The sequence below is a fragment of the Podarcis melisellensis genome, assembly GCF_964234715.1.
Source record: "Podarcis melisellensis genome assembly, chromosome: 14".
In the NCBI taxonomy this organism is placed as follows: domain Eukaryota; kingdom Metazoa; phylum Chordata; class Lepidosauria; order Squamata; family Lacertidae; genus Podarcis; species Podarcis melisellensis.
This window is the reverse complement of record NC_138546.1, coordinates 8,286,108-8,310,807: the sequence shown is the minus strand read 5'-3', so window position 1 is coordinate 8,310,807 and position 24,700 is coordinate 8,286,108. Positions and strand designations below refer to the sequence as shown.

General features: G+C 46.3%; 1 protein-coding gene across 6 annotated transcripts in view; it reads right to left on the bottom strand.

The window, feature by feature from the left end:
- The window catches only part of CLEC16A (C-type lectin domain containing 16A), a 97,072-nt gene that overhangs the window by 16,422 nt on the left and 55,950 nt on the right, over positions 1-24,700 (bottom strand). For 4 of the 6 annotated variants that reach the window (XR_014163031.1, XR_014163032.1, XM_081889099.1 and 1 more), the window contains exon 22: positions 7-147. Coding sequence is in view for 4 of the 6 variants with exons in the window: in XM_081889099.1 (XP_081745225.1) it covers positions 7-147 (141 nt within the window). In the remaining 2 variants the exon portion in view is untranslated. Of the gene's footprint in view, positions 1-6; positions 148-20,137; positions 20,278-24,700 lie in introns of those variants that run through there. The other 2 variants (XM_081889102.1, XM_081889101.1) reach the window with 2 other exon arrangements.

Below are 24,700 nucleotides of genomic sequence, written 5' to 3'. Positions count from 1 at the left end.
CAATACCTGACGGGCTCTGGACCATGGAAGGAATCGATGTGGAGCTGGTGGCAGAGTCACAGCGCCCGGTGCTCCCGCTGGACGAAGGGGATGGAGATGAAAGCGGCGAAGGGTTGTGCTGGTTGATGCACTGGGCGACGGCAAAACCTGCAAGGGAGGGAAAGCAAGAGCTTACACAGAGGGAAGCTGGCCAGAAATGCAAAAGCACTTCCTCACAGAAGGACAGGGACAATGGACGTGTTGTGGACAGGTGCCATCAGCTGGAATGAGAAAAACTAAGCTAAACTGGCCAACAGGAACAAGAGAAAGCCATGAAATGTTGCATGAGGTTCAGTGCTTTGTTAGGTAAATTAAGGGATACATCTGAAGAGCCCAGTGGTCCATCTAGTGTCATCATCCTGCTCCCTGCAGTGGATAACCAAATGCCTCTAGGAAGCCCGAAAGCAGGACAGGGAAGGGAAGAGAATACCCCCTGTTGTACGCATCCACTGGGAGATACACTGCCCCTGGACATGAAGGTTTCATTCAGGAGCCCTGCAGCTTGAGCAGACCAAAAAGTTCCAGCACCCTGTTGCCTGTACTAGCCAACCAGGTGCCTCTAGGAAGGGCTTGAAGCTAACACACCTCTCCTGCAAGAGTCAGACTGTCTCTGAACCTGGAGGTTCTACGCAGAAGTCACGATTAACAAATATGGAGAGACCTCTCCTCTTCCTCCATGAAATGAATCTGATCTACTAAAGAAATGGGAAAAGAATGATTTTTGCTGAGAAGAGGATGAAAGCTCACAACACTGATTTAGTACACCAGGGGGTTTTCTCCCTCCAGGAAAAACCTTTCCGTATCACCATCTGACATGGAACCCTCTACATTTTGCAGAAGACGGAGACATACCCCATTCACTCATGCTTCTCGCCATCTCTTATCTCCAAAGTGCTCTCACTAGCCCCGCAGGGTAGACTAGTTCATGAAACACAATGCTCCCTTAGCCCTCATGAACTGAGAGGAAAACAGGGAGCTACCTGACCCTGAGCTGGACCATTTCTCCAGAGCTTCAGGCAGGGAATCTTCACCAGCCCTACCTGGAGATGCTGGGGGTTGAACGGACACCTGCATGCAAAGCAGATGCTCTCTCCTACCCACTGTGCTACAGTTCCCTTCCTCCACAGAAGCAAAGCCACAGATATTGTAAATCCCATTCCCTGTGGCACTTCAAGCTATTGTTCTGCCTTCTTAACCTCCTCCACAAAAGCAAAGAGGGATGTCTGGATCAGCAGAAACCCCCCTCCCCTTGCTGAGAAAGGGGAAAGGTGCCACAGATTTATTGGATTTCAAAGTAATTTTATTTATTTCTTGTTTATTCAACTGATATCCTGCTCTTCCTCCCAGAGGAGCCCAGGGAGGCGAGGGGCAAACGCTTTAATCACAAAACACTTTTAAAAAGCATTCTAAAAGCAGTTAGAATCATTCTCTGAGCCAGTGATCTCAGGGTTGCCAGGAACAGTGTCCTTCAGTCATCAAATGCCTGAATAAACAATACTTGTAGCTTATTTAAGTTTGTGACTCCCCATTTTATTTTCCTCGAACAAACTTGTTGATCCCGTTAAACAGGAAAATGAAGAGTGATAAATAGAAACAGCGCCGAAAGAACCCATTATGCAGATTGACATGAGAAAATTTCCAAGAATTCCAGGATTCCCTTGAGCAGAACTTGAAAAGACTCTGGGAGCTGCCTGGTTCTTTCCCAAACTACAGCCTTCAATTGAAGCAAGTGGAAGCTCCCATTCTTGGGTACGAAAGCTGCTCATTCATCCCTGAGCCTACCGACCAGGAAGAGGTATAAGCAAACAGGAGGAATGCCCAAAGGTTGGAGTTGGGCAGCCTAGCTGTGAAACCTCCGTGGCTGCCACATTTAAATCCATTCCACACATTCCACAGCAGTAAAGCCTGGCTCACCCACCAGCATATCCTTGACAGGGGAAGCCAGTCAATCGTGTGTGAAAACAGATGTAACCTGCATTCACACTTTTATGTTTCTTTAGGTGTACACTTGAGGCGCATCCTTTTAGCAACATGACCTTCTTCCTTTTCCATTTTTTAAAAAGATGAGAGGTGGCCCTTTAAGAAACAGTGCCACCCCTGCCACTTAACACTGAATGGGGGCGGGGAATGAAGGAAATTTATTTTTACAAAGCGCATTTCACTTTATGAAATGGGAGAACTATATATTCCAACTCAGCTCCTTGGGTGGGGCTATGGGATATGAAAGCAACCAGTGTGGTGTAGTTGCTAAGAGCAGTGGACTCGTAATCTGGTGAACTGGGCTAGCTTCCCGGCTCCTCCACATGCAGCTGCTGAGTGACCTTGGGCTAGTCACACTTCTCTGAAGTCTCTCAGCCCCACTCACCTCACAGGGTGTTTGTTGTGGGGGAGGAAGGGAAAAGGAGATTGTTAGCCACTTTGAGACTCCTTAAGGGGAGTGAAAGGCGGGATATCAAGTCCAAACTCTTCTTCTCCTTCATCATCCAATGCTCTGCTGGAGTCCCAAATTGACACCTGTTCAGTTGGGGAAGTTTCCAGCCCTGCATTGTGCCTCCCAACTGCGGCTAGTTGTGGGAGCTCCCAAAACACACTCCGAATATCTTGGCAGCTCAGAGCTCTGCATGAAGGCCCCAGATTCCATTCAGGGAAGCATCTCAGGTTGAAAAGGATGAGGAGCAGCTGGTGATGGAAAACGTGGCCTCCCTCTGCCTGCGACCCTGTAGTAACTGGGCTGAATAGACCGAGAGTCTGGACTTGGTGTAAGATAATGTTTTGCTTCACTGGCACCCCTAGTGACTTCCAGCATTCACTAGGACCAGTGTTTCACCAAAATAGCCTATGCAGGTGCTGGCTATTCCATTCAGGCAAATGGGGCACTGCCCCATCATCCTTAGCAAGTCCCCGCCTGCCAGCTTCCTCCTCTTTCATACCCATGTATATAGAACTTAGCAGGGAGGAGGAGGATGGGGGCAGAACTAGAATGAGCTGGCTTTGTCTGCCATCGGCTCTGGCGCCACCTACTGTTGGGCTCCCACCTCCCAGTCCCAAGAGACACCAGCACCCACTGGAGACCTACAGCAGAGGAGGGGAACATTGTTAAGACCAAGGGTCACGTTCCCTTATGGACAGACTTCTGGGAGCTGCATGCCAGTGGTGAGTGGGGCTGAAGACAAAAGAGGGTGCAACTAGATGCAAAGGTGAGTGCAGCAACAGAAGCGGTTCTTGCACCATGGATTGCATTCCAGCTATGGAAAACACACACAGGCCCTCTCTGTCCTCCATCCAGGTAAGGAAGAGGCATTACCACAATTAAAGGATGCATTCCCACAGGCAAACACAGTCCAGGGGAGCAGCAGCAGGGCCAGGAAGGGGCATGGCCTGGGGAGAGAGGAACACGATCCTTGCAAGGCCACATTCAGCCCCTAGCCTGCCCCTTGCTTATGGCTAAATACAATAAAAAGTGATTTGCCTCCCTACAAGGCAGTGTTGTGCATTCAGGTAAGTTACAGGCATATCTTGTTGAATGCAGCTTGCTGAACCCCCTGAAGAGTCCCAAAGGAATGACACAGGAGTAGCTTAACAATGATTAGCTGCCCGGAGCCAAAATGACCAGGAAACATGATGAGATGACCGAGCTTGTGCAACTCCTGTGATTCCAGAGAACAGCAGGGTACAGGACTCAGGTTCCTGGGAATGTCAGCTGCTGCTGCTGCTTTTTAAACTTGTTTGTAGGTCATAGGACTATGAACACATGCCTGAAAAGCACATGGGCAAGACTGCACTGGCTGGGGCTTATGGGAGTTATAGTTCCGAACATCTGGAGGGCAGCAGGTCAGAGAAGGCTTCTACAAAGCATGCCAAGTTGCTATTTTCATAAGAGGGGGTGGGTGGGGAGAAGAGGAGCACATCAGGCCTCATCCAGACTTGTGACTCAGTCTCCACTTCCTCCATAGCTTACAGCTGCTCTACGAGGAATCTGCGCCAAGGGATATCCCCCGTCCTTTGTAGACTGAGATGCAGATGCCCTGCAAGCAACATGGGCATGAACTGTAGGGTAGTCCTTGCTCCGCTAGCTTTTGAATACTTCAAGGAATTGAGAACACCGGCTCTTTCAGGGACCACCGGGAGGTAGTGAGGAGCAGCAGGAGTCTGTTGGTTTACTGCCATCGCACTCCCCCCCCCCCAATGCACCCTTCCTGGGTCCATTAACATAAGCGACAGAGTCGAGCAGCTTTTTAGATTGCCAGCTCCTTGCAGCAGGGACCTGCCCCCTTACAGTTTGCAAAGCACTACGTTCATTAATAGCAATAATGATAGTGACTAGGGTTGGCAGAATGGGAGAGGTGGGCCAATCCGACTAACGGACACAATCTACTTCCTGCAAAGCATTATATAAACGCCGCACGGAAATGAACAAGCGGGTGGAAAGGATTAGATTTGCCGTCACAGCCAGCAAGATATCTTCAGCCAGTCAATTCAACCACTTGTGCCAGTGTGATGCCACTTTGGGTTTTAAAACGCACACACATAAGCTCATAGGAAGCTACGTTATACAATAAATTATTTTGACCCTTCACATCCCACTTAGCCCCAGCAGTATCTTGCAGAATACATATGTTCAAGCTTTGCTAAGTCTTCATTAGAGAGAAAAAATCTGGTGGCTGCAAGGCAGCCAGCCAAAGTAGCCATTCTTTGACATGCCCTTGTCACGCCAGTGGCCTAGGCAATGGAGCCAGGAACAAGTTTTAGGTCCTTCTTAAGAGCACTTTAATTAAATTTAGAAGAAGGTGTTTTCTTACTATGCATGGTATGGAGAAAAGTGCAGTGAGAAAGGCTCTTCTCCCTCTCATAGAACTCTAGATCTCATGGATACCTGCTGAATGCTGGAAGAATCGGGACAGACAAAAGAAAGTACCTCTTCACGGAGGATAAAATTATCAATGGGGGGATTGGGGAGAGCGCTATTAAGCTCAGATTCTGCTCCTGGGCTTCCCAGAGGCAATGGCTGGCCCCCGTGAGAGCAGGATGCTAGGTGGGTCTTTGACCTGATCCAAGAGGCTCTCACGTTCTTAAGTATGCATAGCTAAAAGTAATGCAGGGCTTTACAAGTTGGTAAATGCCAAACCTGCTAGCACAAACTGAGCATGGGAGATGCTAAAGCATGATCAAGAAGGTCACTCCCTTCTGCTCCAGTGACTTCACATGAGAGGTTTCACGGCAGATGTTTTTAGATAAAAACCATGAGAAAACCAACCATTTCAGAGACCCAGACCTACACCACGTGTTTGGTGTTGCACAGAATATGATTGTTCAGAGATCACAAGAAGTGCTTCCCTGGTTCTCTGAATCCTGCCCAACCCATCCAGGAATGCTTTACAATGAAGTGTCATGGCTCCAGGGTTGTGGACTAGGCAGACACTGGCGAATCTGCTCCCTATTAAGGCATTGTTTATTCATATATCAACAACTTGCAAAAAAATGCTTTCTTTCTTCTTCTTCTTTTTATAAAAAAGCCAAAACCATTGTAGAGGTATAGTAACTCAGAGGATATGCTCAATGGCGCCTGGTGGTTTACGAAAGCCAACCCAGACTCTAAACTATCCCAGATTGGAATAAACTCTGCGGTGCAGTTATAGACAGTGGCGCTTGTTCTTTTTCTTAAGAAAATATGTATTTGTTTTTGGGTATGGTCTGAATCCCAGGACTCGCGACAAATGGGCTGAGAAAAGGAGCTTTAAAAGACCACATAATTGGGTAGGGTGGGGGAGAGGAAGAGGAATCAGAGAGTTGCAATTAAATACTTCCTTACCACTTCATTTTACATATTCAGAAATGGATTAAATTTCCAAGAGATTTTCAAAGGAACCACTCTTTGCCTGGTTTCACAGTTCTGCAAAAGTGCAAAACGCTCATCTACAGCAGGTGTGGCTGACCCAGAAAGCGACAAAAAGAGATGCAGGAGGGAATTTTTGTCCTTGTGCATGGCAGTGCTCGGTTCTGAATTGCACAAAAGCCTTCCTCATTTAGGATGAAGTCACAGCTAATTCTTATCTAAGAGGAAGCGACAAGCTCAGTATATATTTTATGGCGCCTCATTTCACCTTGCATTTGATGTAATAACCAGCCAGGGGCTTTCCAAACATCTCGTTTCAAGAAAACCTACATACAAGCTGCATCTCAGTCAATACCAAACATCTCAATGAATGCCAAGTTTAGATGTTGGGAAAGGCAATAAAACAGAGCACAATGTCAGAGAACAAGTGAGGATAACATGAAGCTCATGAGCTTGCAGGTTCGGTCTGTAGGCAGTCAAAGCTGGGAGGCAAGTGCCACCACCGCCAGCAGGAAGCAAAGGAGAAGAAGGCTGCACAGGAGGTGAGGGAAAAGGCTCAGTGAGCTTGCTAGGAAGTTGTTGGGGTTTAGCGTTTGCCTGCAAGGTGATGTTTTCAGGACCAACAATTCTCTCTTAGGGCAGCGGTGACCAACTTTTATAGGAAGTGTGTCAAATGCAAAAGTGCCACCTTGAAGGACATCACAATGCAATTCTCTACAGTCAAGTCGCATTCCATACAAACTTAACTGGTGCTTGGCTGCAGCTCTGTTCCAGATCAATTCCAGCCATTTTCTTCTGCCTGCAACTCTCTCTGCTTACCTCCATCCCTCTTCTCTCCTCCTGTTGGTGGAGGAGTGAGGAAAGCAGCAGAGACATAGGGAGGGCCTCCCCCCACCCCATGCCAGCTAGTAGCCAGGTGTTGTATGAGCTGCCTCTGGAATGTTACCCCTGAACGTGATGCAACTGGACCGCAGTCTAATGAGCTGGGCAGGCAGGCATACGTATGGGAACTGACTCTACGCCAGGCATGTGACCATGGTGGTGCCACACATGTCTTCCAGCCTCTTGCCACCCATGATTTACAACAGCCTTCTCCCCAACCTAGTGCCCTCCATATGTTTTGGTCTATAACTCCCATCTTCCCAGATGACAGGTTGCGTTGGGGCTGATGGGAGTTGTAGCATCTGAGAGGACAGCAGCTTGGGGAAGGCTTGTCTATGAGTCTTAATAAAAAGAGTTTGAAGAGGGCGGGGGGCAGTTTAAAGCAATGCAGTGTTTGAGCACCCAGTTTATCCTTAAATACTCCTAGCCATATATTATTTTAAGATACTGACATCCTCCCCATGAAAATTTGGCACAAGAAACAGGCTTACCCCCCCCCCCCACAAGTAATCAATCCTTACTTTTTGTAGCCATGAGCTCCTCCTACATCTGCCTGTGCATCCCCAGTGATGAGCCATAAAAGCAATAAAGAGATGGAGAATAGCAAGACACATGAAATGCATGAAACTGAAAACGTCACCAGAAGGATCATGGGGGAGAGTTGTCTACTCTGACTGACAGTGGCTCTTTGGGGCAAGTTACAGATAGGTAGCCGTGTTGGTCTGCCATAGTCAAAACAAAAAAAAATTCCTTCCAGTAGCACCTTAAAGACCAACTAAGTTAGCTCCTGGTATGAGCTTTCGTGTGCATGCACGTGCATGAACAAAGACATTGGATTCTTATCTCATTATACATGACAAAGCCATTTTTCACCTTCTCACCCCTTGCTTTTTCCTGTAAGACCTATTGCAGTTGTTAAGAGTCATCAACAGGCTCATCACAGCTATCTGCCAATCACCCATTCCCACCACCCTTCTGAGTAATACCCCTCCCCACCTTCTCACTATATAGAAGGGTCTGGAAACTTCTGTTTCAGTGTATCTGAAGAAGTGTGCATGCACACGAAAGCTCATACCAAGAACTAACTTAGTTGGTCTTTAAGGTGCTACTGGAAGGAATTTTTTTTGTTTTGTCTTTGGGGCAAGGCAGGTAGGTGGGTTGTTCTAGGAGCAGGGGAGGGTCTCTCCCATGAACTGCTACCCGAGGCTCTTTTTTAACCTATGAAGCCCAAGACTGAGTCTGCAACCTTCTGCGTGGGTGCTTTACCACTCAGCCAGAGGCATTTAGCCCACCACTTAAGCTGCCCAATACTTAGGGCACACAAGAATGGTTTGGGTTGCTTAATGCTCTCACTAACTGGCAGTAGCTCCAGCAAAAGTTTCCCCACTCCATCCACCTGCTACTGGATACTTTAAAAAAGAAAGGATGGAAGAACTGGAGATGCCAGGGCTTGGACCTGGGACCCTTCTGCATGCAAAGGATTTTGCTCTGCCACTGAGCTCTGACCCCTGTACAAATGAGGAAGGTGGCACCAAGTTCGAGGAAGAATGAGAAAGTAAATGGGAGGCCTTTCCGTATCGCAAGCACCCACTGACCCTGACCTAAGATTAGGAATCTTGGGAAATTCCGTCGCAAATGGAAATTCCCGCAATTTGTATGTTTGTGCAAGGTCAAGAATGGCAATCATGCAAGAAAATACAAGTGGCATTTGCTATTGTCGGGGCAGGGCGTTTAGTCTGCAAACTAAAATAATTATGGTAAAATAATTATGGTAAATATGTTACAGTAAGCCTGCAACTTACGCACATTTAACTTAGGTGCATTCAGGTTTATGTGCTTTTGCGGGCAAGGAAAAAAAATACTTTGGCAATCCCACCTGACATTAAATTCAATGTATTTTGACTATACTTGATTTTTGCTTTATGTTTCCCTGCGTATTTGCATGCTTATTTTCTGCGTGAGTTTTTGACATGTCTCTTCCACCGAAATGCATCAAAATTAATTATGTAAATCCTTGCATAGCAAGACAAACGACGTAGGTTTTGGTGGAAGTTGAACAGAAACAGCAATGAACCGAGGACAAGACAGGACAGACATTGCTGCTGCCTTACAACCCTGCACAAGACAACAGGCATCTCTGGGGAAATTAAAAGACAAACTTGAACCCCTGCAAGAACAAATGGGGAAACCACTGGGTCCATCTTGCCCAGTATTGTCTGCACTGACTGGCAGAGGCCCTCCCCCAGCCCTACCTGGAGGACAACCCTCCCTAGATTTAAGATCCTCAATCCTTATTCCCAGTGAGTTGTGACTGAAGAAGGGGGTATTTCAGAAGTGATGGGTCAATGGAAACTTTGCCATCATTACTTGAAGAGAGATGCAAAATCTATTATTATTTTTTTATAAAAAATATTGGCAACAGGAAACAGCACCTGGGCCTGCCAGAAAATACCATCCTTTTAAAAACCACAGTTTCTCTGAAGCAGTCAAGCAAACATGTAGTTTAGGAAGACCTTGGGAGCACAAAAAGCATCAGTGTACATTAGTTCACGGTGGCTGACAGAAAGATAGATATGGGTCGATATGGGGGAAATCACCATGTTGCTTCAAGAGGCCACGAGATCAGGTGGAGCAGGCTGGAGGCTGGCGAGAAGGATAGATTAAATCATCATCATCATCATCATAGGACAACTGAAGAATGCCAAATATGCTCAGAGGTAAGCCTAAAATGCTATACTGCCAGAGTCGCAGGAAGAGGCTGTTCTGCTTCTCCCTCACTTGAGGCTACTGAGAATCTATTTTGGACACAGAAGCAGAGCTTGACTAAGGGAGAACAAAGCAGGTTTGCTAAATGATAAGTCTACTCAAGTTACTCGCCCACAAACTGCCCCAAGCTCTCCTGCCCACACTTAACTGGTTGCCAGTTTGTTTCTGGACCCAGTTCAAGGTGCTCACAGTGACGCATCTCTTTGCCCTGGCTCCTGATACTTGGAATCGTAGAATTGTAGAGTTGGAAGGGACCCTTAGGGTCATCTAGTCCAGTGTTCCCCAACCTTGGGCCTCCAGCTGTTTTTGGAATACAACTCCCATCATCCCTCGCTAGCAAGACCAGTGGTCAAGGATGATGGGAATTGTAGTCCAAAAACAGCTGGAGGCCCAAGGTTGGGGAACACTGATTCTAGTCCAACTCCCTGTGACGCAGGAATATGCAGCAGTCTCGTACAGGGATCAAAACTGCAGCCTTGGCGTTATCCGCACCACACTCTAACCAACTGAGCTACCTAGGGAGGTGTGTATCTTTAGCACCCACCTTATTTCTGTTCTGTGGAACCATTTTGCTTATTCTTTATCATTGTTATCTGTTCTACTTTTTAAAAATATCTATGATTATACTGCAACCCGTCCTGGGACCTTATGGCTGAAGCCAGGCAAGAAATCTAATGAATAAAATAAGTAACTCAGCCAGTCACTTGTGCCATGTCAAGAATCTAAAAGAAACAACCACACTCCCTTCCTAAATCTGCATCTGCTTCCATGTCTAGTCATTTTCTGAAGAAAACTCTTACTTGCCCTAGGGGAGCGGCTGTGCAGTCAGCTGCTCTTATGAAGCCTAGTGGAAAGTTTGTGGTGGTTAATAAAACAATACGTTTCAGCCTCAACTCTTCATGCTTTGCATCTCCACTGTGAGCAGGGAGCTGTACACAGGCCACAGTCCCATGGGAGTGCAAGAGGCAAGAAATTCAGCTTCCTGAGAATTTTGTGAAAAAAATGAATACAAGTAAGCTTCCCACCCTCATGGCTGAGAAGACGTCTAAAACACTTTCTGGTGGGCAGCACTTGCTGAAATCTTAGAAGCCAAAGAGGGAGGCAGAGCATGGATTCCAGTGGTCAGGGGTAGAACTACTGCCCATTGAACACCTACTTGCTCTCTCCCTTGGCTATTAAAATGGAAATAAAATCATGCAAAACAGTAACCAAGTGGGTGGGTGAGTGGAGAGAGAGCTGTGTCATTTTAAATTTGCACTGGGTTAATATAGTTACAGAATTTAACTGTTCTTAGCACAGAATTCCCATACAGATATCACCTTCCTTGCAAAACACACACATGCCACCTACTAAGTTGAAGGCCTCATGCTTTCGAGCACCCAAGAGGGAAGCAGGGCTGTTGGTGGTCAGCCGGCCCAGGAATGTTAACACATTTTCCAGAACAGAATTTGCAAGAGCAATGCTGGCTTGAGCCTGGAAAAGAAGGGAAGGGAGCCAAAATGGCTTCTTGCCTTTCTACAGTGGTGCCTCGCAAGACGAAATTAATCCGTTCCGTGAGGCTCTTCGTATAGCGGTTTTTTTGTCTTGCGAAGCAAGCCCATTGACAGCTTAGCGGATTAGCGCTACAGCTGTCAAGCGGCTTCCAGCAATCAGCTGTTAAGCGGCTTATCAGCGGAACAGCTGATAAGCGGCTTAGCGGCTTAAGAAAAGGGCAAAAAAAGCAAAAAAAACCCGCAGGGGGATGCAAGATTTTTTTCGTCTTGCGAAGCAACCCCATAGGGGAATTCGTTTTGCGAAGCGCCTCCAAAACGGAAAACCCTTTCGTCTAGCGGGTTTTTCGTCTTGCGAGGCGTTCGTCTTGCGGGGCACCACTGTACTTTGCTTTTTCTTAAAAATCATAGGGGGGGGGAGCCCTTGGGGGCCTCTGCATTCCTGCTGATTGCCGAGTTGTCTTTTCGACATTACTAGAGAGAATGCTAGCTCAGGACACTCCACACCCAGAGCAGGCTGATAAATCGGAGAGTATCCAAAACCAAACCCCTCGGTCCCCAGAGCTAGACTGTTACGGTAATTTGGGCAGAGAGTTCCAGGAGGCCTGGTACGCCTGAACTTTGAAAAGGTTCAACAAACATCTACGCTCAAGTCGCAACTCTTATATATCTATCTCCACTAATGCAACCTTCTCTGCAAATGGGAAGATGCTGGACTCTTGGGGAAGTGCAGTCAGATAATTAAGGCTGCCCTCCCCACAGTGATTGGACTCTTTAAACTTGGGAATAATAATAATAATAATAATAATAATAATAATAATAATAATCACCATCGTCATCGTCATCATCATCAGTGCTTTTTCTGGGGAATGCAGGGGGACGCATACCCCTAAACATTTTTTGAATCTAAGTTTGGCCTCATTGAGGGGCAGAAATTCAATATGAGTAGGAAAATGAGAGTACCCCTAAACATTCCCCCCCACCCGGAAAAAAAAAGCACTGATAATAATAATATAGTCAGGGCTGCCAACTTTGGAAGCCATGAACACCCTGTGCCACCTCAATTCAGTTTGGGCAAGATGGTGATGCCAACTGTGCCAAGAGATCTTCTGTGGGTCAGGCTCTAAGATTTAGTGACCTGAAAACAGGCATTTCTGCTGTTGCCCCACTCTGCTGAATTGTTGTTGATTAATAATAATAATAATAATAATAATAATAATAATAATAATAATAGGATGCCCTTCCCTCGGCCATACTTGAAGCAACAGCACCTGTTGCTTCAGGCTTCTTCCAAATACTCTGCTTTTTTCCAGACCCGCAAGACTGGACTGTGATTTATGCAAATGAATCTTCTGCATCTGCCTTATTGGCTTCCTCTCCCCCCATGCTTGTAAATTGTTTGCACTGATTTTAATATTGCATTTTAATATTGCTGCAATCCATCTGGGGTTCTCATGGTGAAAGGTGGGTACAAAATTCGAAAACAATCACACAACTCACTAGGTTGCCTAAGGTACACGACTTTCAGCATCATAACCGCATCATTAACTTTGGAATGCTATTAGTGACCTACCTTTCAGGGCTGTTATCTGATGTATGGGATGTGCTTTGAAAACGTACGGAAAAGGGCAACGTAAATGTTGATTGGATCGTCCAAGATTAGCCAGTTTCTCATCAGAATAAGCCACATAAAATTGGGAATGAGCAAGGAAAGCGCAACTCACACTTCCATCCCCAACCAGTCAGTGACCCATAAGAAGAAAAAAGCATTTGTTTTCTACCTTAAAAACCCATGCCTTCAAGAGCAACTGCTTTGTTTGAAAATGTGCAATTCACTTGCCTGGTCTTATTTTGGAAGAGCCACAGGCTCACAAGTACGTTACGCTCTCAGGATAGGGAGGAATATCAATCCAAATAATAATGAATCAGATCAATGTGGGTGTCTTTGTGACTCAATAGGATGGAAACAATCCGTTCCCCTCAAGCACCCGAGGTTTATCCTCAAACACCTTGCATTCTGAGCATTAAAACACAGGCAGCATTTTTTCCATGAATAGATGCCAATGATTGTGAACATTTGTATGATCGTCTCTCTCTCATGAGGCGCAGTTCTGAGGTCACGCCACAATCCAAGCAGTGATTCCTGGCAAAGGTACAAGCTGCAAATTTATCTAACAACTTACAGGAAGGCAAATGGGAATCTTTAGACAACAGGGTACCAGTAACAGGAGGCTTAGTTTCAACCAAGAACTGGAAGCAAACTAAGCCTCGAGAGCAGGAAGTTCAAACCTCAGAACAAAGCACTTGTGCATTTTCAACGTTTTCAAACAATATACGGCAAGTAGGAAACAGCTTTGGTTCTATTAGCACCAGACACTGATGAGCGGAATGACAACACCTGGATTAACAAAACATGAAAGCACATGTTGCAAAACTGTTGAAGCTCCTTTCTCACCATTAACCATGCAAAGACAAAGGGCCCTGCCTTGTGCTGCACGTGATTTAAAGCAGGGGTGGCCACGGTGGTACCCTCGCGATGTTTTCGGCCTCCCACTCCCACCAGCCCCTTTGAGCACGGCCAGTAGTCAGGGATGACAAGATCTACAGCAACCCTGCTGGCTACCCCTGGTTTAGAGGGCAAAAGCCGTCCAAAGGCAAAAGCAATTCGTCTTCCAAACTACCCCTTCTTGGAATGGTAAGCAACGTTTTGCAAGAAGGTAAATCTCTCAGTGGCAGGAGGAGGGATTGGTTTGAGCAAGTGAGCATGGGGTTGCAAAAGTAGCTTGGAATTGGGGGTTTGCTGAACAATGGGAGGGAGGGACCCCCCTCCCCAAATAGCATCAAATAGCTCTTGGAGGAAATAAACAAGGAATGAGAAAAATAAGGAACGTAGAGGTATAAGATGCATCCAGAACCAATAGGTAACACACACACACACACACACTTAGAAAAATAGCAAGCTTTCACTCCATCTTAGGGACACAGGAAGCTGCCTTATACTGAACCAGACCATTGGTTCACCTAACTCAGTACTGTCTGCACTGACTGGCAGCAGCACTCCAGGGTTTCAGGCAGCAAGTCTCTGCCTGTCCTACCTGGAAATGCCAGAGGTTGTACCTGAGACCTTTCCCCTGGAAGGCATGTGCTCCACCACTGAGCTAGGCGCCTTCCCGAAAATGCATTAGTTTTGTACTTGATTAGTCAACACTGCTGGTTTGACGGGAGGAATTAATCACTGACCGGATTGGTCTGCATTAGTTCTGTCAAGCAGGGCTGTAAATAGTTGGCAGTTTCCCCCCAGGCAGCATTTAGGATCCGAAGAGCCCCATGTGTATTTTACAAGGCGAGGTTGGTAACAAGTGGGACTGGAACCACCAAAATTCGGCAGGGAGAGGGCTGCTGTCCTCTTTGAAGCTGCCACTTGCTGCTATCTCATTCATAAACTTTTTTTTTCCAACCCTGGTTGCCCAAGCCCAGAGGAAGGCAGTCATCAATGACACCCAGATTTATTCATTTTTTAAAAAAGATTCTCGTTCACAGGGCTCTTTTAAAAGGCACTGCAAGGCTTTTAAGCTGAAAGAAGCTTCCCAACAATCCTGTGACTTGGCTCTATTAAGGTATCCACAATCATTTCTGAACAAGGGATGGAAGGCTGCCAAAGAGGTTTTCATTCATACATCTACCAGTGCCTATATTTCTGAAGTGACGCGTTCCTCTTGGGAACATCCACTGCGCCTATCAGGGAGGCAGTGGGTGGGGATAATAACAACCCCCAACAGAAAAATATTGAGCAGCCAGAACAAACCTCAGCCTCCCCAGTCTGCAAAGCCCTCCTGCCTCCCCATCCATGGCTACTAGGGAGCATCGCAGGCAGCAGGCAGGCACAAGTCCTCAGTGGTTGGCTGGGGCTAGGACAGGGGACAAAGGCTCTGCCATGTCTTTCTCTTGGGCTCTGCCAGCCACCACCATTCTGTGTTCTCCGTCTCTCTGCCCAATGCCTTCCAGACCCTCCTGGGGGTTCAGATTGGCAGAGAGGGCCTTCTTGGTAGTTCTGCACAACCCCCAGAGGTGCTGCCAGCCCTGGAGATGGCATTCTCTGCGGGGGCCCCTCGGCTGAGAGATTCCCTTCCCAAATGGGTACATTTGGCACTTTCATTTTATGGCTTCCATGGTATGCTGAATAGGGCCTTCGATGCTCGAGACATACAGGCAACTCCCGTTTTAGGCGCAACCGGTATGTGCGCAGAAACGTCATAAAGGCGTCACTGAAACATCCCTAACGGGCCGGAAAGGGGGCAGGAAGGGGTGGAGCAAGGCATTTGCACACTTCTTCATAGGGTTTCCAATTCCATGCAATTCCACACACGTGCACAAGGACCCAGAATGCAACTCCTGTGCAAGCAGGGAGTTGCCTGTATATTTTTAGGCCCCCCTTTGTTCCCTTTGATTGGCATTTGTTTTATTAATTGGTTTTATTGCTGTGGTTTTTTTTAATCGTGGTCGAGGGCATGTATGAAATTTAAAATAAAATAATAGTAATAATAGTCATAGGGACGCGGGTGGCGCTGTGGGTTAAACCACAGAGCCTAGGACTTCCCGATCAGAAGGTTGGCGGTTTGAATCCCCGCGACGGGGTGAGCTTCCGTTGTTCAGTCCCTGCTCCTGCCCACCTAGAAGTTCGAAAGCACGTCAAAGTGCAAGTAGATAAATAGGTACCGCTCCGGCGGGAAGGTAAAGGGTGTTTCCGTGCGCTGCTCTGGTTCACCTGAAGCGGCTTAGTCATTCATGCTGGTCACATGACCCGGAAGCTGCACGCCGGCTCCCTTGGCCAATAAAGCGAGATGAGCGCCGCAACCCTAGAGTCGGCCATGACTGGACCTAATGGTCAGGGGTCCCTTTACCTTTTAATAATAGTCATGGTACTGATAATAATAATTTCAAACCCCTGTTCTCCCATCACCACCATCTTTTAGTTACCTCCACCGCTGCAGAAAGTATGCATCTGAATAACACTTCTTGGGAATCACAAGTGAGGGAAAGCTGTTTTTCTCAGGTCCTGGTCATGGGTTTTCCACAAGCATCCATTTGGCCACTGTGAGAACAGGATGCTCAGCTCCATGGCCTTTTGGCTTGACCCAGCAGGCTTCTTATTACATTCTTACGAAATCAATTAAGGCCAAAGACTGTTTGAAATTTGGAAGAGGGGTTTCAGGCTGCCCCCCTCTCTCCCTGGGCTGGGAGTTCTCCAGTGACAGATGGGATGGAGGAAAGAAGGGAAGGTTTGTGCGTTCTCTTAAGTCTGCAAGGATACCTTCAGCAAAGGTGGCATCTGTGCGTGTGCCCTTCCCCTGCATTGTAAGGAAATAACTTCTGCAAGAATAGTTCTGGAAGTCACATCCCGGGGACACAAGATGCTGTTGTAATAGGCCCTAGAATTCCTGCTTAAGTAATGCCCCCCTCCCACCCCCTCGGCTTTCAAAACAAGAAATTTAACGGCAGGCAATTAGACCTTATCACTTTACTCTAATTGCCTATTAAATCTCACATAAAAATGCACTGCGGTGCTGACTCTCAGAAGAGTTCATTCCCTGACAAGAATGGGAGGGGAGCCCAAGGAGGGCATCTCCTGGTCTCTTGCGCTAAATGCCAGCTTGGTCCTCTGCATTCAATCATCTTGACAGCACCAACTTTTAACATCCAAGAATGCAGCAATGTGGAAGGTTCTAAGTTGGGTTGTGTATGTGGTGGTGCTGGGTGTTTTTTTTTACAGATTTTCTCTCCTTGTTGCAGATTATTTTTACTGCTTCCAGGAACAGACTTGTCTTGTAGAACATCTTCTAGTAGTTTTCGGATAGCTGATCTTTGCCACCTTCGTTTTGGCTCACCAGGAAGACGCAGAAGGCTCGGAATAGGGTTCTCCCAATGCCGCTGCAACTTCCAGACTCGTGCAGCGGAATCTCCCAAATAAGAGCTGGCTCCTGGGGAACAGTCTGATAAAGGACCCCTGGACAGTTAAGTCCAGGCAAAGGTGACTATGGGGTGTGGTGCTCATCATGCTTCAGGCAGAGGTAGCCAGCGTTTGTCCACAAACAGCTTTCCAGGCCATGTGGCCAGCATGACTAAACCGCTTCTGGCGCAACGGAACACAGTGATGGAAACCAGAGAACACGGAAACACTGTTTACCTTCCCGCCACAGTGGTACCTGTTTATCTACTTGCAGTGGTGTGCTTTCGAACTGCTAGGTTAGCAGGAGCTGGGACAGAGCAACGGGAGCTCACCCCATCACACAGATTTGAACCACTGACCTTCCAATCGGCAAGCCCAAGAGGCTCAGTGGTTTAGACCACAGCGCCATAGTCTGATGCTATGTGGATGAAATATGCACATCACCCAGCAGCCTAGCTGGTGGTGGGTCCATTAGGTGCAGGGCAAAGGTCCCAAGAGGAGGTCTCTGTAGCACCAGAGCAATGGGGGGAGGAGGAGAGAGAGAAGGAGAGTTGTTGCTTCCTATCTGAGGAGGGGCCCATCAGCAGAGATCAATTTTAAAAAAGGGAATGTGCCAGTTTGCAGCCTTGAACTGAAACGGCTGCTTGGTGGCTTTTGGCTAATATAAAACATGGTTCAGAATCCTTCTAAGCAGGGAGATCTGCACCATGGTCTTCTATAAGGAGTTAAGGCATCTTTTGTTTCCTCCAGCACAATTCTTCTTATCAGCTGCAAGCCTACAGAGGCAGGCTCTCCAAGGACAGATCCTGAACCATCTACACAGAGCCCCTTGTCTTTGGCAGTGCACTGCCCTAAGATCTGCCCCAGAAACTGGGAGCCTGTCCACTCAGCGCTTCCGTTCATGCACATCACCAGACAAGTCGCTTCCCAACAACCTCAGTATTAAGCATTGATCCTGATTTGTTTGCACAATGATTCCGAGAAGGATATATGACGGCAACTGTTGACCGAGGGTTCGTTATGGATTTAAGGGGGTGGTTATATGACATCACATCAAGCAATTCCTACCTCGCACTTTCCAGTGCATTTTTCTCTGCGTTCTCCCGGGCTTTACTTTACTGTTTATTTTTTGGAAGCAGGTTTGTTGCACAAGCCTGCCAGATCCACTTTAACTGTGCAGCTGGAATTTGCTAGTGGGTGACTGAATCCCACCCGCAAAACAGCAACAGTCTGGAAGCAACAGAACATACTGTATTTTTCCATGTATAAGACGCACCCTATTTTTTAAAACCCAAAATTAAAAAATTAAGTTGTTTAGCTTTTTGGGGGTGGGGAGGTCACTTCCACCAATCGCTCACCTGCCTGCCTGCCACTGCTAATTGCTTGCCACAGCCACTGCCGATCGCAAACCTTGCTGCCACCAACAGCCCACTCACCCACTTGCCGCAGCCGCCAATCGCCTGCCCAATTGCCGTAGCCACAGCCAATCGCCAGCAGGCCTTGCCGCAGCCAGCGATCACCTGCCCAATCGCTGCTGCCAATTTCCTGCTTGCTGCTGCCATTAATCGCATGTCCCCCCTCTGCATTCACTGTGTGTGTATCAGACAACACCCAATTTTGCCTAATTTTTTTTTTTTTTTAGCAAAAAGCATCATCTTATACACAGAAAAAATATGGTATTTCCCTTAAACGCTTCTTTCCCTGCACCACAGAGGACTGGCATTTCCATTTGTCTGAATGATGACGGTAATCCAACTTCACGCTTACCCCCGTTGCTCTGCTTTGCCCAAAATGTACCTTTCTCTGACACTGAAAAAACTTCCATTTTGCCAGGCAGCCAAAGAAAGCGTTCCCTGTACAATTCAGTGGAATTTTGAGTTGGTGCCGCTGCCCAGTTACAAAAACAGCAACAAAGACAGGCGGGAGATCAGTAAGCAACGGCCGCAGCCAAGTGAGATGATGGTGTCAGGGTAAGGTATGTTCCAAAGCAAGCAACTCAAGACAGCCTCAGCCCATCTTCTGCTCTTTAATGGTGGCCTTGCACAAGAAAGGCAGAAAGAAAACTGGAGCCAGGTGACCTGTCTGTCTATTAACCTCTGTGTTTTACCCAGGCAGATCAATAAGTGCTTTGCTAAATATCACGTTAATGCGCTGTTCGTTTATGATTGAGCCCAGACGGGTTCCAGGGTACTAGGAAAAAATAAACCTCTGTTAACGCACGGACCACTTAGGCAGCTATTTCAGTTAACTTCAAAGGTGATTAGCACGCCACAACCTAACACCATAAAGCCAAGCGTTATGAAACCTAGTGAAATGCAATGCTAATTGAGAAACAGGAATTGTTATTCTCGTGCACAAAAGACACAGAGAACATTCTGTCCGTGTCCGGCTTTTCTTCGGAAGAGCTTATTTGGATATCATGTAGAGATTGGGCAGTGCAAAGGTACTTTGACAAGCACCTGCCAGATGAATTATGGTGGCTTTTATAACTTCTGTGGAAGTCTTGTGCAACACTGCTGCGAACACAACAGGGTTCCTGTTTGCAATTTAAAAAAACAGGCCCAGCCACAGCCCTGTTCAAATTGTTTTCCTTTAAAAGCAACACCATCACAATTAATGAGAATGAGGATATTTTAAGTATCCCAGCCGGGCAGGCAGCTCAGTAAATTCTTGCGAAGTAGCAGATTTAGTTACATAATTTCCCTCCTCCCCACCCTGCCAGTCTTCAAGTCGCTATGAGTGTACTCCTCAGGGCAGGACAGCGGAACAATTTAAAATCATCGCATCGTTAACAGCAGGGTTAAAGAGGGGCTCAGAACTGGCAACAATGTGTGGGCCAAATGACCCCATGCCATGCTTAGGACCCACGGCTGTGGCAGAAAACATGCTAGGGCAGGCAGAATGTGCCATCGTTTCGCAAACAGTTGCAGACATCCCAACTCTGTCCTATGTTTTCTGCAACTGGTCCCTGTCCCCAGCCTCCAATTTATAACCCAATATCTGCATTTTCTAATCTCTGCCTTTACCCAACCTCTCCCCCCCACCCCACCAATTTTATCCACTGCCCAATTCCTTTAATAAAAGCAATCTGTGCTTTTCACTGTTCCAAGTCTCTGGTACATATCAAATTTTCCACTCAGACTTTTTTTTTTTTTAAAAGAACGGTTATTTATTCTTCCCACTCTGCAGAATTCCTCCAACAATATCAACAGCAGGTTGTCTCGACTATCTCTTCCTCCAGAAAGGAAGCTGGATGTGTTGGTGGTGGTGGTGATGGTGGGCGTGGTCACTTTTGGGAAGTTTCTTCCTTCGTGCCCCTGCTTGCAAAAGAGATTGACTCTCATGTAATCAATCTGCTCGGAACATGGCACGACTTCCTAAACCACACCTTCCCATATGGGGCGAAAGCATGCACCATGTGGCATGGAGAGTCTTATGCACAGGATTTTCCTTAAGCCAACACTTAGCTCTCATGCTTTTGAAAGGCTAACAGAGGAAACCTTTGAGCAAGTGCAGAGCAAAACACTTCGGCAATCGAACCAAGCCCCAGCTCGTTGCTTCTTACACGTTGGCAGGTGGCAAGTGGTTTGCGGAAAATGTCCTCGTGGGCCAAATTAGGACCTCTTCCACTTAGGACCACTTAGAGATTTTTGAAGTATTAAGACGTTTATCAATGCTTATAAATAAACCAATAAACCAATAGGCAGGACTGCAAATTGGAGGTTACCCACCACTGGCTTAAACCATGGTTTATCACTTTGGACATAATGCGGAAAACTTTAACAAAAGAGAAAAGTGCTCGGCTGCAGCAGGAGGAAGAGGAGGAAAGAGGTGCAAGAGTACTGTACCTTGCCTGTTTCCATCCCTAAATCATGTTTTGTTGGGTCAGGCAGGTTAGGGTCTGGACAGGGCTGTTGACTGCTGTCAGGGCTGTGCACAACTGATGTGCAAATTAAAGTTGAAGTTCTGGGCCAGGACAAAAAACTGAGATCTGCCGCCTATATCAGAGCTGCAAAGTTGCACAGCTTTCAGTTTGCATACATTTCGTTTGGTTTTGCTAGTCTCAAGGCAAAGAGACTGAAGACACCCACCCCACCTGCTACGACTTAGTTCACCAAAATCATGATTCAGCTGCTTCTCTGGCTTCTTTCAGCAAACACTGCCCACACATTTTCAAGCATATCTGTGAAGCCTTAAGAGCTGCTGTGCCCGCCCCGCCCCCCGGCTTCTTAAGAAGTCAATTTTTTTTGCGTCCAGTTATCACGCTCTGCTCTTTTTTCCATGGTTCCACTGTGTCACATCACTCATGGCTTCAGTTGACAGCTTAACCAGCTAGGTACGTTAATTTATCTCTCAAAGAGCACTTGCCAGCAGCATAGACATTACGTTTAAAGCTGTCAGTCCCTTTCACCCAGGGCTGAGAAGTACATGCCTTGGTTCAGAAAGCAGCAGTACAACTAAGCCTATATCAGAACTGCCCCTGCTCAAAGAAGGATAGAACTTTCTTTATGTATGCTACAACAGCAGCAAGAATACTTATCGCAAAGCATTGGAAGACACAAGATTTACCCACCCAGGAAGAATGGCAGATGAAGTTGATGGACTACATGGAACTGGCGGAAATGACTGGCAGAATCCGAGACCAGGGAGAAGAGTCGGTGGAAGAAGATTGGAAAAAAATTTAAAAACTATTTACAGAAACACTGTAAAATTAATGAATGTTAGAAGGATGCTGGAATGAAGTTATATGGCTTTAGCAGAAATGTTATAAAGAATTAAGTAAAAATAGATTGTTAATGGGCCAAAGGGGGGAAAAAGTAAGGTTAGATTGTGTTAAGATAAATTATAGGACAAAAATTGAGAAAGATGGAAAGGATTTGCTGAAATAGCTAACTGAACTAGAATACAAAAAAGGGAGGTGTGAGGAGGTCGTTGAAACAAGTAAATGAAAGATAAGATATGGAAATATTGGATGTGTTTTTAATTGTTTCTGTTTTTGTTTCTGTTTTGTCAAGATAAGTAGTGTTTTTTGTTTTTCATGTATTGTATTGTATTGTTTTGCTTTGTTTAACATTTTTTTCTTCTCTTTGTAATCTTTAAACTCTTAATAAATATTACTTTTAAAAAAAGCAACAGAACTGCCCCTCCTGAGTTGCCAAGTGGACACCATGCCGCAACTCTCCTCTTAAAAAAAAAACTCTATAGAGAAAGGATCAGGAAAGATGGGTTTCGAAATCACAGAAGAAATAAAAGTCATGGGGAAAGCTGAGCTTCAAAAATGCAGGTGCCAAGTCACCAGTTGCAGCACTGGTGAGATGCACGCTGCAGGAAGGGGGGGGTCATCTCTGACCTTGGTGAAGGGTTAGCAGACCTGCTGCAGGTGGGGAACTGACAGACCACACTGTGGCTGGACAATGACACTTCCTGTTCCAGTTACACCGCAAATCTGAAGCAGAAGGTGGATCCGGGAGACCAGGTCTCCGATCTCTACAATTTGTGAAGACCACCGAATAACCACCAAATCTCAGCTCACATGGTTGTTGGGATGATAAATATGGAGGAGGAAGAGCCATGTATATCACCTTGAGCTTACTGGAGACAGGGTGGAATACAAATGCAGGAACAAAAGTTAACAACAATATTGACTTTTATTTTTGGCTAATGCAACATTCCTCCTCCTAAAAAGAGCTGGAGTCACTTCTGCTGAAAGAAAGCAGTAGAAGCACACAGCTCGCTACACATTGGATCTGGCAGGACAGAGGGCATCCTGACACCAGCACGTCTCTTGGCTCAAGGCAGGCCCTGAAACAGCAGCTGCACCTGAACGTAGCTCATGTCTGTGATTCAGATGTTTGCTGCAGGATCAACTTGTGGGATGTATGACACAGTAGGCCAGCAACTTAGGCGGGGGTTACATTCCTGGGATTGCGCCTAAAACCAAAATCATGTATATTCAAAACACGTTGGGTGCAATGGCAGGTGGGACTGCTAAAGTCATTTTCCCTGCCCCCTTTTTTAGTTTTTATTTTATTTTATGCCACACACATAAAGCCGAACATGCACAAGTTAAATGCGTGCAAGTTGCCGGCTTACTCTCCTGCAGGTTTGGCCTGAGGAGTAAAACCGATCACTGGGGAAAGGGGCGTGGGCTCCCTCTTCTCAGTCCCATATCCTTGAATAAATGTTTCTAGACCAGAACAGAAAGGGACCAGGCCTTCTCCGGAGGCGACCATGTATAAATCACTCCTCCAGGTGCCACCATAACTCAAGGTAGGGCTTCACTGGAAGCAATGCTGACATTGAGACCGCTTCTGCAAAACAAGTCGGAACTTAAAGAGGAAGAGCCCTGCTGGGTCAGACCAAAGGCCTATTTAGTCCAGAGCTGCTCCCATAGTGGCCAACCAGTGGCCTCTGGAAATCCCACAAGCAGGACATCAGAAAATACCCCTCTTCTGCTTGCAGTACCCAGCGACAGAGGCATACAGCCTCCAATGCCAGCAGTCAGGACTGGTAGCCATCAATAGCCGCATGCTCCATTATTTTACCTAATTCCCTACATCTTGTGGCAGTGAATTCCACAGTTCAGGTGTGCACTCCATCCTTTAGTCTGTCCTGAATCTCCCACCAGCTTCATTTGATGGCCTTGGGCTCTTAACATCAAGAGAGAAGGATAAAACTTTTCTCTGTCCGCTTTCTCAATGCCATGCCTACCTAGCAGCCTGTACAAACTTTTACTGTGTCCAGGATGCAATACAGATTGGAAACACAGGAACTGTCACAGAATGATGCAAATCCAGGATCTATGCCAAGCAACCCCACATACTCGTACACAATATAAAAAGAACGCTTATTATTATTATTATTATTTAAAGTATTTATGCACCCCTTTTCATCAGAAATGATAATTAAGCAGCTTACAAAGTAAAAGAGACAATGTAATATATTAAAGATTGAATGCAGTGTGGGAAACGATCAACCTCCATAAATAATAAAATATATCAAACTCCAAAACACAGAATTTCGTCCACTCAGTATAGTCGCTCAATATCTACATCTACTAACATGTGTCTCCACCTCAATTAACCTAAACACATTCACACACACACACTCAACAATGACACATCCCAGCCAGGAGGTTCGATGACCCTCTAGGTTCCTCCCAACACCAAAATTCTATCTGTTTTATTATAAAAAATATTTATATCGGGGGAAAGAATATTTATATCCTGCATTTTAATATACAAACCCTTTCAGGGCAGTTTACAAATAGTGTTAAGCTACTTTAAAAAAGTAAAATAAACAAAATCAATGTTATAAAATGTCACCAGGATCCTTTCAACAGGGCAGTTGGTGATAAAAGCAGCCCTGTGTGGGAAAGGGATAGTGTCCTGGGTAAATAAACAAATAATTTATAAAGGCTGCACCACAGCACTGGCAACCTAAAAACGAGGCTAGAATCAAATTTAATCTAGGACTATGCAATGTTTATGAAGCAATGCAGAAATGGCAGTCCTTGCCAGGAATAGGAATTAAAAAACACGACAGGAGGGAGTCACAGAGTTATAAGGTGCCAATGGGACAGAAATCTAACAGTGCTATCCTAGGCATACTCCCCACCCCCCCAAGCGCAAGTAAATGGGGCCAACTCCCGAGTAAATGTGGTTTGAGAGGTTACGGGATTGAGATATCAAAAGACGAACGCATGGGATTAGAACATAAATAAAATTCGCTGCACAGCACTAG